At 33.4% G+C, this 16,211-nt stretch overlaps 1 protein-coding gene across 3 annotated transcripts in view; it reads left to right on the top strand.

Moving 5' to 3' along the window:
• The window catches only part of LOC108734125 (zwei Ig domain protein zig-8), a 495,980-nt gene that overhangs the window by 166,788 nt on the left and 312,981 nt on the right, over positions 1 to 16,211 (top strand). For all 3 annotated transcript variants that reach the window (XM_018465534.1, XM_018465536.1, XM_018465535.1), the window contains one exon: positions 11,019 to 11,063. In XM_018465534.1, the coding sequence (XP_018321036.1) occupies positions 11,019 to 11,063 (45 nt within the window). The remainder of the gene's footprint in view (positions 1 to 11,018; positions 11,064 to 16,211) is intronic.

The following is a 16,211-nucleotide window of genomic DNA, read 5'->3' on the forward strand; positions in this document are numbered from 1 at the left end:
CACGAACAAAAATATTTCGAAAAACTAGTGCAACTAGCTTATTTCTATATTAATGAAATAATCTGTCATGAATTTTTTAGTAAAGAACAAACAGTAAAGTTTTGTAGGGATTGTATGCGTTAAGTTTGTAAAGGTAACAGATGGATCCTGCTTAAAAACAATGCGCCTGGATATTCAGTAGTGATTGTAGGTAAGTTTCTGGACCGTAAAAGTGGATCAACACGCTAGAACACCCTCCCTGCTCCCAAGAGTTTGCGGTCTGCGCTTATTGGGTCAACTTGTAAGCAAAAGTGGTGGTAGTTTAGTTTTTGTTTAGGATAGGACAAACAAAGGCGAAACACTTAGTATTATTTTTTCAGACAATACTACATATATGTTCGTTTGGTGTTGTTTATTAATTTTGTTACTGTCCAATCTATAATTGCAATTAAATTACCGTTCTACTTAAAATATCAGAATTTCTATCCCAATTCCCAACTTATATTTGAATAGAAAGAATTTTCTAAAACTTGACGTTTTATACTGCACGATAATTTTATTTACGTTACCATGTTAGTAAATCAGAGATCATTTAGCTGTTTTAAGTTTGAGATTCCTGGGGTTATCCTTTTTCACCATTTCACAAAAATTAAGACCTATAATTTTAGGCATTTTACCACATCAAACATAACTTGTAGGTGGTTTATATTCACTTCTCTAATAAGACTAACGATTTTTAGCAAGAATTAAATTGAAATTCCACTCTACGTATTCTTAGTTCAAAAGTTGTTAAAATTAGTGTTACAACGTGTACCAGTAATAACATTCGGTATTACGTATTACTCCTCAACTGTAAAATGCCGCTGTAAGAAGGCAGTCAGTCAATCAAAATTCATTGATCGCCCGTATTTTGTTTGCAGTTTATGTTTTGATACTATTTCAACGTTAACAATTCCATTTGGTCTTCAATTAAAATTACTTCAGGTTGTTACTAAGACTGTAATAACTCGGGTCTTAAACGAATAATTGTTCTAGCCAAAGGAAAAACACGATAAATTGGAAACGCCAGCTGTTAAATGATGAGAGTTTACTTCTTCAATTTCACTTCCGAGCGTTTTCTTCTTCGTCTTAATGAAATTTTTTCGCACATGCTGTTCATTCAAAGACTTAGGTAGGTATTTGAAGACAACGGACGTAAGATATAACATTATTTGATGGAATCTTGTTTACTAGTTGAAGTGGCATGCTTTGTTTGTGTCATTTTATTGGGCAAAAAAGTAGAAAGTTCGCCCTAAAAATAAAGAATCTGTTAACAAGTTTAACGAAAGATTTTATCAGATCAGGTAGAAGATGTACTTTATTAACTTTTATGAACCAAATTCATCTTCATTTTAACGTAATTTCATGCCAGTGAATTTTTTATCTTCATTGAACATTAAGATTGTTCATTCACGAATGATTATCAATACATTAAACATCGTTAAGTATTGGGATCCGTCAAATCGGAGGATCCTACAAACATGGCGCCGATTAAGGAAAATTTATCGTAGTTCCTATAGTGTACCGTGCAGTTTCCAAGTTTTTAAATTACGATAAAATGATAAGTATTGACACAATATGTGATTGGGCTGACACAAAGCCTCGGAAAGGAAATTTCGTTGAAGGTGAGCGTGTTTTTAATGCCAATCACATTATAAAATTCGGAAATAACAAATCCGGAAGCTAGCCTTCAAATTCCGTCAAGTTTACTGCCTACTTTTTACAAACTTCGGATTTAAAAAGTGATTCACGTTATATAATTGGTGAGGTGATTCTGGGTGATTTAAGCAATATCATATCAATGACTTGCACGTGCAAAGCCGATTTAAGAGAACGTTGCAAACACATTATTGCAACTTTGTTGTATTGCAGCAGGTAGGTTCTTAACCTCAAAATACTTATATCGTATCATTAGAATTGTGTTAAATCAATTACACAGAAATAAATAATTTCTCACTTTATAATTTTAGTATGATTCTAGTTTTAAATATGAAGGTTATGGCTGATGGTAAATACTTGCTGAAATATAATCATTTGCATTAAAATGACGTGAACAAATTTTTATTCCGGAATTCACTTCTTTGATACCTACTGCTTTCATCCAAGCTTCTATTAGTTTACTTTTTTCTCTAATTTTCCGAATATACTTTTTACATATATAAAACGGTTAGTTTTTATTCGAAAGTAGTCAATGTAGGTGAAGAGTGAAGATCTATGTCTGAACTGCTAACTTTTTATTTGATTTAACTTTAGAAGAAAACTTCGTCGACTCCATCATCAAAAAAATTTTTAGTTTTTTAACGTGTTTTATTATTTTAATAAACAATTTTACAATTTGCGTGCACACTTCCTATGTAAATTTTTCCCTCATTCGAGTTATAAATTTTGCCACCAGATGGTGTATGCCCATTTGACGGATCCCAATTAATGTCAAAATTAATTTTTAATTTTCAATCCCACTATAAACTATCTCAGGTTAATGAGGGAAAAATTTGTTGCTGTTGTCACACCCTTGCCGGCAATCGAACCCATGACCTTTGGCTTTTTCTGATCACTATGCTACAAGAGGTTACAAACCGTACTTATTAAGTCACAGATCTGTCGAACTAATGTAACTATATTAATACTATAAATATGAAACACTTTGACATTTAATAGGGGGTTGGAGATATAGCTCTAAATAAAATGAAAGCGGTATTAGCAAATTCAGATTTGGTAATTTTTACCACGTTTGATTTTAAGAAGTGTGGGCCTAAGTAAAATTGTTCCACGTTACCTCGGCTTACTAGTCACCGTCTTGGCTCATTAGGCAGAATAATCTTTAATTATGTAAAAGTAACTTGAACAGTTCTGCCTTGATTCTGCAGTATTCTTAACACCCAATAAACAAATGAATATACCCACGTATGTAAGTGATAAAGGAAACAATTGAAGCGTCGATTGTAAAGCAATTGTGTTTGAGAACAAAGCTTTTATACGGTGAAGTAATTTACATTGTATTTCGGGATTAACAGAATTTCCTACCCAGAAAATGCTCAGGTAAACAAAGGAAGTCTAGTTGAATAACATCAATTGAAAGTCAGTTATTGAACGCTGCGGACCAAACGTTGAGACAGCAGAATAATTCAATCGAGTAGAATGTCAAGAAAAGGTAGTGTTATATTCAAGAATGTTTAATAACATCTTGAGCACTGGTTGTAATAATGGAAGGAATTTAGTGCATGTTACACCGGTTTATTCAGAGATATTAAATTCAGATGAAATAAAACGATTATATTGTAATGTTCGTGGGTTTAACAAAACTTCTTCTAGGACTACTGACGACAAAACTATTTATTTATACTAATTATTAATGAACTTAAAACATTATTAAACTATTACTAAACTTAGGTAATGAATTATTCTATTTATTTACACTACTATTGATATATAACTATTCACTGCGCTATTTATTTCACTGCTACCACTGTCAATTTATTTCCCGATTCACTTCTGCAACGGTCAATTTATTTCTCCTCTTTCCGGCGATCGTCTCTTCCTTTAAATACTCTTTTATTTCCGTTCGGGAACCTTCTCGAACCGTCCGGAAAAGTTTCTTTTTCTTTGAACTGTTTAATTGCTTTCCCAGAACGCAGGTACGACACACACATTTACAAATACGGCGCACATGAAGAAAAGCGCCCACGGCTAGTCGGCGAATCGATAAACCGCTCACACACGGGTATGCCCAATCGCACATAAACACGCTCGTGCTCGCTACAATATTTATTTAAAAAAAAAGTTGTTACTTTATTAAGCTCATTCCTAAATGCAGGCATGTAGTTTAGACATAACTAAACGAAAGAAGAAGACGCTCTTATTTAAATTAATTGTTGGTAGTACAATTAAATCACAAAATGGTTGTTCCTTGATGTATGCCCAATCTGGAATATTCACGACCACCAAGAAGGTTAAAATATCTAAATCTATTTGGATTGGAAATGATGGATAAATGAAAAGTTGAAAAACTAAAGAGATAAATTTGGAGAAACCTTGTATTCTTCAACAAGGAACTGAAGAATGATCAAATTGGGAAGTATTTCTTCCACCAATATACCTTTAGGTTTTGCATTTAATTAACTAAGCTACTTCGTAATCAAAAGCAGTGGGTAAAGTAGAAAATCAGTCCTCGACCTATTTAGATCAAGAATTCAGGTAGGAATAAAAAGAAAGTCCGTGAGGCATATCGTGATAACGTCCGTTCGTAGTTTCGTTCCCTGCTGGCGGAAAAGTGTTTTAGTAACTGACCCAAATGGAAAGGTCAGCGTTACGACAATATCTCAAAACAAATTCCTCAGCGTGCTGACACCTCGAAAATTAATTGTTCTGTTTTTTGCCTTGATCCGACTATCTTTTTTTTTTTCGTTCAGGCACGAACCGTATGAGAGAAACATTAATTTCGTTTTATCAAATAAATTGGCGGGAATGGGAAGTAATTAACCTTCAGGGCAAAGTACACTGTAACATCGGGTGATTGCAATTTCATGTTAATAGATCAGGATGAAAAATGTGTGTTAATCGTACATAGTGGAATAGCCAAGGGGAGATTATCGTGATCTCCATATGGAGTAATCTGCGGGTGAATAGGTATACCACCTTGAGGTGGATTGAACCACAGTTTAAACTAATTATTATATGTACTTATATATGCAATTTATGTTTCATAGCACGAAGGAAACATGGTTAAAATAAGCTATAAAGTTCGATGAATGTCTATGTGGATAATGACGACATTTTTAATCTAAATAGGTTGCAGAAAAGTTAAAATTTTAAAACCACATTGATGGTTTTAGATAGATTAGCATGTGAGCTTTAAGAGACATAAAGCAATCGATATTGAGAGGTTTTGTTACGCTACATAGGGTGTATTAATGTATGGGTGGTAATAAGGTAAACCAATCAATGTTAAATACTTTCTACGTTTTATAAGTTTGTTCATCATCATCATTATATGGTCGTCTGGTTGGACACGTACCTCCGCACTCAGAAAAATAATATAAGAAAAATTACTATAACGTAGCAGAGGTCGTTTTGTAGAAAATGCAACTCAAATTTGTAGTAAGGTTAACGAACGGTAAACTTAAATTTGACTAAAAAATTGTAATGGTAAATTGTAGGAGATATATCGACAGAGCCTCAGACAAATTCCTTACAATTTAAATTAAATATTTACAACAACAACTTCGTGAATTTCATTACAAAATGTAGTAAAATTAAATAAATTTTGTAGAAAATGTAAATATAAAATGTAGCAATTTTTATTGAATATTTATTTGCGTTTCAGTTGTAAACAAATATGCTACAGTTATGTATAATTTTTTTTAATTATTGAATAGAGATATGCTACAATGAAAAGTAATTTTTAAGAGGAATTTGCAGTACATATTCTTTGTTGTTGTAGTAGATAGACAAACAGTTTGTAGGAAAAAAAATAATTACAATATTATATTAATTTCCACTACAACTTGTTTCTGTCCCTATATTTGCTACTATTTGTAATGAAAAATTCTACAATTGTAGAAGTTTGTTCTACAGTTTGCTCTGAGTGCACTCTTTCCTATCCTGAGCTAATCTTCGCATTTCCCTAAAACTAGAACATCCCACTTCCTCAACTATTTGCGAACAATAATTTAATCTAGGTCTACCTGTGCCCCTCTTAACTTCCGTTTCTGCTTCTAATATGTCTGACTAGACCTTCATGTCTGACAAGGTGTCCTACCAACCTATCTCGCCTATTCCTTATTGATGTCCATAGAACCCTCTGTTCTCCTATTCTTCCTAATACCTCTTCATTACAGTTTGTTACAATCTGAAATTTAAAATCAATGACCGCTTCAATATTTAGAATGTATGTTTTATTACAAAAATGAATATTTCCTTGGTGTAAATTTAGCTACATGTTTATAAATTCCTTCTTATACAGCACAGGCGAATTGAGAACCGACGATATGGTATAAAAACATATTCGTACAAGTACCTTCAGCTGCCTATTCACATAAACAATCAACCAAGAAGTCTCTATGGGGTGTTACGCTTTGTTAAAATGTTTTTGAGAGTTCGAAGTTTTAGAGAAGTAGGCGATATTTTCAGATAAACATGGGTGAAAAAAACACATTTTACATGTTTACCAAGTTCATTTACGTTTGTGCGACATTACATGAAAAAAGGCCTACAAAAAAATGTGTTATTTCTTAGTTCTGTAAAAATTTTGCCTTATCTGTCTAACAAGTCGTATATTTATATAAAGAAGGCTGATACTTAATTAAAAAATGTGCTCCTGGATTTTTTTCATGAGTAAAGATTGCTTTGTAAAAAATATCTCATAAAAGCTTAGGTACCAATTTGTTCTGTAGATAAGAAACCAAAAAAATTAATTTCTTGTAAATAATTTGATGGAAAGTATTTAACTTTCTTCTTTTCATTTGATGTTTTCTTTCTCCTTTACAATTTAGCGGTGGTTATAAGTTTAAGTAGGAGGATGATGATGAGCCTATAATAAGCCGAAGCCCTACTTTAAAGGTATTCAACGAGCAGAAAACAACGATCTGATCATTTACCACTTGAAAACCCCACCCAAAGCAAGGAGGAAGAAAGCACTATTTTGCAAAACTCTTCGGAAAATTTGAAACATTTTTAAAGAAATTCAGTTTGAACAAAAATTTAGTTTGAACAGGGTTATGCTGTCTTTCCTGTTACGGGGTATTTCTTATTAATTAGGTGTTAGATATACCTTAGCTCAGGCCAATTCTTGGAACAGATTTGCCCAGGCATTCTCATACAAACAGTGGCGTACATTTTGTAGTACTTGAACGTCCGCTGGGTACTCGACGAAACATGCATTAAGAGGTAAATAAATATATTCCACAAGTATATTAAAAAATATTTTTCGATTCTTGTATCCGGACTCCCTGTCGCACTTTTTAATAATCCTTAAGAATAACACTTCTTATTCTTATTATTTATTATTGATCTATTACATACCGTTTACAATAATTAGTTAATTAATTGTCTTTCGTAAGGAACCGAACTTTCAAGTTAGGTTATTATCTGAATCGACTGGAATTGACTGACCCTTTTGTTGCGCCCCTGGTATCAAACATCAGTAGATCGCGATATACTGCCGTAATTCGATACTATATGAACATTCATATATGGGGCATCCTTGGTTTGATAACGTGCTCTGATAATATCAAATAAAATTGAAATCGCGATCTACGTCTGGTGGTATAGATAAATTATCGACCAATAACTTCATCCATTCTTATTTAACGATTTCATATACCTTATAGGATGATATGTATCTACTCAACTTTTGAGAAAAGGTTCTCTTAAAATAGCACGTGTGTGAAGTGGCAAAATTTGGACGGGCTCAACTAATTCGGCAATAATCCATTTTTGAACAGGGTTGCTAATTAAGCATTTATCTCTTCTTTATTTTGATTGAAGCCTGAAATGTTTACATGCTTGATTGTTGGGTTTCGGTGTTGATTCAAAGTTAGTGCAATCAATTCTGAAAACAACCATTTTCCCAGCTGCGCTTATTCAGTTAAATGAATCCGATCTTTAAATAAACTTTTCACAATTAATTAAGTTGAAATCGATGGACTGGAAGGTAATTACAGTAACGATCCTTGAAAAATGACTAGTCATCGTAATATCTCTCGTTTTATATATGTATAAAAGGTATATTACTAGGTAAAAACAATCAGCCTTGTCCTAGAAGAACTGCTTATTTCATCAGTTTTGGAAATATTGCCAGAATCCACATTCACCGATATGGAAAAATCACTTTTGAAGATTTAGTTCCAAATATACTGCTTGCCTTCTGACTTTAATTCCTTCAAAACTTCAAGGTAAGGTAGTTTGACATGACACCTCCTTAGGCATGGAGGGCTGGTCAAAGACATATTAGAAGCAGAAACAGGAGTTAGGAGGAGTAGAGGAAGAGCTAGATTAGATTACTACTCGCAAATAGTTAAGGATATGAGATGCTATAGTTTTAGGGAAATGCGAAGATTAGCTCAGGATAGGAAGGAGTGGAAGTGAGTGTCCAACCAGTCTTAGGACTGAGAATCATATGATGATGATGATGATGATGATTTCAACTGCATCAAGACATTTCCATGTATAAAATGCAACACTATATGAAGGCGCAGTCAGCAAAAATTAGGGGATGGGTAGGCGTCATGGGTTCGCGGGACTTTAGTTCTTTAGTAGACGTGGATGGTGGCTGTAAGGCTTGCGAGCGTTAATGCCAACGATTATTTTTAAATTATGATTAGTCATTCATCTATGTAGACCAAAATCTTTTGGGATAAACAGTAAACAATGATGAAAGTCGCATTAAAGTCACGATAAAATTATTTGAAAGTAACCAAAAGTCTCAGATATAAAACTTGTTTTTATATCAGAGTCAATAAAGGCAATTCGTTGGTTATCTTCGTTAGACAAACAAGATTATTATCAGGGAAAACAACATATCATTGAAGCTCCAGTCCTTATATCCCAATTAAGAAAAACCCATTATCGAAATTTATCCGTGACGCAAACATCCTCCTAAAATCATGTCCTAACGTAATACCAAAAGGTATTAAGCTTAAGATTATTGTAACTAATCCCATATTACCCCGCTTATAATACTTGTTTAAGATACATAAACTCGGTAAATCGATGAAACCCACCGTTTCTTGTATTAAAAGTCGCCTTTGTATTTGCGCACTTACTCTCCAAGTTTTTTACCATGAATTGCACTAATTACTTATTATATTTTAATCACATTAATAAATTGGAACATTTAACTGTCATGAACTTTTTAGTTTTCTTTGTTGTTTATTTTGAAATTACGCATATTTTATTAATAACATAAATAAAGATAAAATGAATTGTATCTAAATCTAATATTTCTTTTTACAAAAAAAGGAAATGGAGTTATGTAAAATTTAAATAAGTAAAACTGGAATAAAAAAGTTTCTTAAGCTCAATAGCATACCGACGCTACCAGCTATAGCTTCGGTTTCATCAAGATTGTCTATGACATGCAGACGATATCTAATAAACTCGAAATCGCCATACACATTTGGTAGTTTGAATAAATTACTGATCAATAATTTAATCGGTTCTTATTATTTTGGTTCACGTGCCTATAATGTATATAAGCTGCGCCGTCCATTCAGTGTGACATGCAAATAACTTATCATAATAAGGTTCTTAAATTTGAAATACTTTAGTTAGGTGTATATGCAGTAGATGGCGACATATGTACTGCCATAACTCGATATTATATTAGAATGCTTATAAGGAGCTTCGGTTTGATCGGTGATTTATTGAGACTGTCTATGACGTGCTGATGAGATATAATTAGATATAAATCACAATTCACGACTGGCAATTTTGAATATGTCCTCTATGAATTATATTCCCTATCCATTTTCAGTGAGCTATACGTATATAATTCTCGCTGCGGTTTTTCTATCTCTTAAATAAACAGCAACGTGCACACTTGGATTCTCGCTAAAAAGCAAATGATATGCGAAAGTTGCGGCGAGTCCTACTCTTCTCCTTTTAATTATAGCGATGAAACTAGAAGCTTAAAAGAATGCATTTGTATAAGTGGCTTTTACGAAGCGACCGACAAAAAGCCGGGCTGTGAGCGAACAATAAAAGATTAATAAGATTTCAAACTTACGCCAACCCAGAATTTACGAAATACTAGCGTTATATCTTCCAAAAAAACCAACCGAAAAATGTATAGAGAATGAAAAACAACACTTTTTTAAGAATCAACGTGGTTTATTAATGCAAAGAACATACCAAGATTGTGTGTACGTTACGTAAACTTTTACTATTGTTTAATGTTGGACTGTTCAAAAAAGTTCCTTTAACCATTTGAATTTAATTTATTTAAACACAAAAAAAAATACATAAAAAAATGAATTAAAAAGTTCGACGGTTACTGTGTTACTTATTTGATTCTGCTAAAGTTGTTTTTGGGATTGTGGGCAGTACAGAAAAGTAGAGTCATAACTATCTACAAGTGACCAAACAACACAATCTAAGTATAATTTTATAAGCAAAAATTTCTAGACTAATCTATTATCCTTTACCATTGTATCTATAACAACTATGATTTTATTTGTGCAGCATTTTCAATGAAACATTAACTACCTGCTTACGAGAAATAATTTGCATATTTTTATCTAAAAAATGTATAACATTCTATTTTACTAATATTATATTTCTAACATGCAGGGCAAAAGGTTACATAAAAATGTAGGAAAACAATCGAGAATAGAGATGGAGACAAAAAATTAAAAGTAGCTGATTTTAGGTATTTAGGAAGTCTGATAACACAGGACGGAAGGAGTAGTAGGGATATAAAGCAGAGGATAACGCAGTGTCGAGTCGTCTTCAATAAAAAGCCACTTCTGTGCTCGCGTACGGTTAATTTAGAAATTCGAAAAAGGTTGTTGAAGGTGTATGTTTGGAGCACGGCGCTGTAGGGGTGCGAAACATGGACGGTGGGCGCTACAGAAAAGAAAATGTTAGAAGCGTTCGAAATGTGGTGTTACAGGAAAATAATCGGAATACCGTTCATAGAGAAGATTAGAAATGAAGATGTATTAGAAAGAATAGGAGAACGGAGGACTATGGAAATCAATAAAAAATAAGCAGGGTAGATTAGTAGGACACCTTCGTAGTCATAAAGAACAAATAAAAGACATATTAGAAGCAGAGACAGGAGTTAAGAGGAGTAGAGGTAGATTTAGATTCGTTTATTGTTTACAAATACTTGAGGTTGTGGGATGTTCCAGTTTTAGGGAAATGCGAAGCTTAGTTTAGGATAGGAAAGAGTGAAGGTATGTGTCTAACCAGTCTTAGTACTGACGACCTTATGATGATGACCAATAAATATTTGATGTCTAATTATCTAATAAATATTTCAACCATAATTTTTGTTGCAGGTGAATCTACAGGGGATTCAAGAAACATAAAAAAACGAAGCGAAGGTAAAAAAACCATTTTTTTCTGTTTTAGTCTCAGATTATGCAAAGCTATTTTATTTTTGTGAAATAAGTAAGGTATTTTTTTTTGGCAGACAGAAATAAATTAGAACTCTATCCAAAAATTAAAATAATGTTAATTAATGCTATAAATTACACAAAAGTGCAATTATATATAAAAAACAAACGGTCAACAGTTTTGTTAATTTAGTACCTATGTTGAGACATTATTTATAGAGTTAGTTTAAGGGGAATTTTAAATTTGCTACGGTACTACAAAAAACAAAATGCCAATGGATACATTTAAGATTTTTACTTTCTGAATCCAGAACCTTCTAATTAATGAAGTGTTTGATGAGGGTCTTTGCTTTTATTTACAAAGTTGGTTGGTTGGTTGGATAATCCCGCTTGCTACCCTTGTTTATTTTTAATTAATCCTCTATTGATTTATTAAGCACAGATTTATTATTTAGAACAAGACGTCAATTCTTTTTACAGGTAATGCAATATGCACATTTGTACCTATACACCGTGTGCTTTCTCGAAATTAAACAGTATGGGTCAATAAATACTAAATTGTTTATTATAATTGATACAGTCTTTCTATAGAGAACTTTTTGATGTCTTTCGGTTTTTTGCACCTATAGGTAAGGCAAAATAACCACCAAATATAAAGAGAACATGCGTAACGTGGAACAGTTTTTTTTATACACTTCTATCTGAAAACTTCACTTACTTATCCTTAATCCTATTTTGCCACTCCTTTATAATTGCATGTGATAGGTTCTCAACTTACCACTAGTGTATAGACACATTATCTATCTTTTTCATTTAATACCCCTTTTCATGCAAAATTTTCATGAAAATGCTATACCAAATTCTATAACGCACGGTTTAGTCACAAACCTATAGTATCGTTAATGTTTCTGTAGTTGAAAATATGAAAAATATTTAAAGCATAATATGAGAAGTACGCTATGCTGCATAAAATAAAAATTATTATATCCGATATTAAGTAGTGTCCGCTGTGAGAGGATTCACTACTTATCATCATAAGGTCGTCAGTCTTAAGACTGGTTGGACACGCACCTCCACTCTTTCCTATCCTGAACTAATCTTCACAGGTGTCTTACTGACCTATCTCGCCTATTCCTTATTGACTTCCGTAGGTCCTCTGTTCTCCTATTCTTTCTAACACCTTTTCGTTTCCAACCTTCTCTATCCACGGTATCATCATTATTCGCCTGTAATACCACATTTCGAACGCTTCTAATCTTTTCTTTTTCACCACGTTTCGTACCCGTACAGAGCCGTATTTAACAATCTTTTTCGAATTTCTGTATAAATCGCTCTCGAGCATAGAAGTGACTTCTTTCTATTGAAAGCGACTTGACCCCTGCTATCTTGCTGCTTTATTTACTACTATAATTCTGAAAATTGCAACTAATATTCCATTTACAAAATAATGGTATCTCATTTTACGCTTTATTGCTTTGCGGATTTTTCTCGGTGAGTTACGATTGATGGAATTATTCTTGTTGAGACTTTCATATTTAACGTAAATAAATATAGCGTCAAGAGACACCCTGCGAAATATCTTTGGAATTTAGTTACCGCGTCTATAAAAATGCGCGTATAAATCGGAGCGGCACGTATAAAAATTCCGTGATTTTACTGAGCCCATTTTACTGACGGATGTTTTCTATTTCCTGTTTTATGATATTACGTTGACTGGCGGGGAAGATCCGTGTTGGCATATAAAGCGTCCTGTTTACGACGAAGCACGTCGCATCATTTTCAATCTATTCAGTAATTCCTAGTTAGTCGTAATGGACGTCCAGCCCTTTACTGGTAGTATCCTCATAAGAACAAAACTCACTGCCAGTGGCGCCCAATCTGACATTGCCCTTAACATGTTTCCTGAAATTAATTCACCAAATTATTTTCACAAAACGTTCTTAACTACATTATTATTAAATAAAATTTAGGAAACTAATTACCATTAATAATTTTTATGTAATGTTTTATGGAGTACGTAGAGAATTAATTATTAGGACGGGAGTTAGCCAAGGGATGATATAACAGTATTAACATCTTGCAGGAAGGAGTTAGAAATAGCTTTAAATAAAATGGAATCAGGCGAATAATGAGGATACCGCTGATAGAGAAGGTTTTAGAAATGAAGAGATATTAGAAAGAATAGGAGAACGGAGGTCTCTATGGAAATCAAAAAGTAATAGGCAAGATAGTTTGGTAGGACACCTTTTTAGGCATGGAGGGCTGGTCAAAGATGTATTAAAAGCAAAAACAGGAGTTAAGAGGAGTAGAGTTAGACCTAAATTAGATTACTGTTCGTAAGTGGTTGCGGATGTGGGATGTTCTAGTTTTAGGGAAATGCGAATATTAGCTCACAACAGGACAGGGTGTAGGTGTGTGTCCAACCAATTTTAGGAGTGACGACCTTATGATGTTGGTGAGTTACTATTTAAAGCCTTATCGGACCATCTTTTGTTTTATTTTATTTATTTTACCACCGCCACTGTTTATTTCTGTAACTGTTAGGAAACTCCGATCTGGTTGATCCGTCAACCTAAATTAGAATGTATACATGTTTTTGTCGCTCCTTTTATTCCTTCTCCATTGCCATTTCGTCCATTGCGATTCATGTTTTCGCTCCGATATCGTCAAATGATCTAATATTTAAATCAACAAATTGAGGGCGAACGAGCTGGGATCTACTTGACCTTATCGATTTCACATTTTGCCTCATAAATTTGATGCCATGAAAGTAAAATTTAATGTTACTACGAAAAAGAAACGAAGTCGTTGTCATTTGCAGGGTGTAAAAAAATCGATACGACACCAGTAATGTATTATTGCAAATTCAGTGTGCTGAATAAAAATTATGAAATTGGTTTATGGTTATTTTGAAAAGTTCCAGGCCTCACATTTTTAGGTCTTTAATTCTTTAGCCATTTATCATCTTTCTATTGATTGCAAAATGAGAGAGATGGTCGAAGTTAGTAATTAATCATAAATTAGTTGTGTAAAAATGCAATCGCGATTGGTACGGTTTGGCAATTAAGCCACTTTTTTATGGCATTCGTCTTTAATTGTCTTCAAAACTTTAATAGATATAGCTTATCGATTTTTGCATTAAAAACAGTTGGTAATATTAAGAGTCATAACAACTGTACTTAACTGTGTCTGTTCGAAAAATCCATAAAATCATACCGTTAACCGTTATTTAGAAGAGTCCCAAAAAAATTGCAGGTTTGTTGGCTTAAAAAAGAAATTAGATACGGTTTATGTTGTGTAATAGAAAGAATTTCATTTCACTTGTATTTTTAGAGAAAAATACCAGCATTAAGTACTAAAAAGTAGCAGTAAAGATACCTATGCATAAAAAGTATGTCACCGTGAAAACAATTGATATTATCAAAGCTCAACTATGCATGTGTATTCTTCTGCGCAGAAGCCCATGCGAGCCTACAAAGAAGTGTGAAAAACCCATGAAGTAAAATATGCGGATTACATAAAATTTATCATTATCGTCTTACAAATTGATAAAAAAGAAGTCTTGTTCTTTTATAACATGCACCCTTATGAAGCATTTGCCCCTGTCGTCTCGACATAGGATATTAGAATAAGCAACTGATTGTAATGTAAAGGGGAACAGTATAACAAACCAGCAAAGTCTCCGGGATGAAATATTTGAATGAACCTACAGAAAGATAATTTTAAAATTACGTAGTATTGTTTGAGTTCAGAAATGAAACTAGTAACAACAAGTTGATTACAGAAAACAAAAATTACAAGCGTCGAGATGCATTTGAAAAAGAGTCAAATATCCTATCAAAACAACCATTTCGACGCCTTTGTCTTACGCCATTTATACCGTGGTGTAAACAGAGCGTCTAACTAATTAGGACAAAAAGTCAGGTTCAGTCAGTTACCTCGTTTCAGCCATGTAATTTTCTCATTCTATATTCAAATGTGATTCTAGATAAAGCGGTCCACAGTTATCGTTAGTAAGTTCGTAAAGTTCCACGACTACATTACCTCTTTCGACCAGAATTTCGCGCTGATTTAATTAAAAATTTACACATGGGAACGTCACCTTTGTCTTGTATCTACATCCACATCACTAGCAGATACATATCACCTTTACACTCATTTTAAACCAAAATGAATTGAACGTCCATTGTATTAAATAAGCCCTTTGAATACCCCGAGGTGTTTATATATACACACACACATACACTACTTAAATGAATAACATTTCAGTAGAATACGTTATATGAATGTATATTTTAGGAGGATAATACAGTTAATATAAAACATAACTGGTGCACGTGATATTACGTTACTAAAGTGAATTCTCTTCACTCATCATAGATCATGCTATTTAACAAGTGTAGTAGAGTACGTCTTCATAGTTTCCCAGCCATATATATAGATGAAAGTAACTGGATCTTACTCATAAGTTGTTTTATACATTGTGGGTTATGTAAAATATGTTTTAAAACTTGAAAGAATAACATCATCACGAACCGCATCTGTAACTATTTCTGAACAGTAGTCTAATCTATGTAGGTCTTCCCTTATCCCGCATTAATCTTCCTTCTGCTGTTATAAATAAATTGATGTATATTGAGGTTATCTGGGATACCGTGGATAAAGAAGATTAGAAATGAAGAGGTATTAGAAAGTATAGAAGAATAGAGGACTCTATAGAAGTCAATAAAGAATAGGCGAGATAGGTTGGTAGGACACCTTCTCAGGCATGAAGGTCTACTCAGAGACATATTAGAGAGTAGAGATAGACCTAGATTAGATTACTGTTTAGAAATAGTTAAGGATGTGGGATGGTCTAGTCTTAGGGGAATGCGAAAATTAGCTCAGGATAGGAAGGGCGCAGCGGAAAAGAAAAAATTAGAAGCGTTCGAAATGTGGTATTACAGGCGAATGATGAGGATACCGTGGATAGAGAAGGTTAGAAATGAAGAGGTATTAGAAATAATAGGAGAACAGAGGACTCTATGGAAGTCAATAAAAAATAGGCGAGATAGGTTGGTAGGACACCTTCTCAGGCATGAAGGTCTAGTCAGAGACATATTAGAGGCAGAAACAGGAGTTAGGAGGGGTAGAGGT

The sequence above is a fragment of the Agrilus planipennis genome, unplaced genomic scaffold (assembly GCF_000699045.2).
Source record: "Agrilus planipennis isolate EAB-ADULT unplaced genomic scaffold, Apla_2.0 scaffold65, whole genome shotgun sequence".
Taxonomy (NCBI): Eukaryota; Metazoa; Arthropoda; class Insecta; order Coleoptera; family Buprestidae; genus Agrilus; species Agrilus planipennis.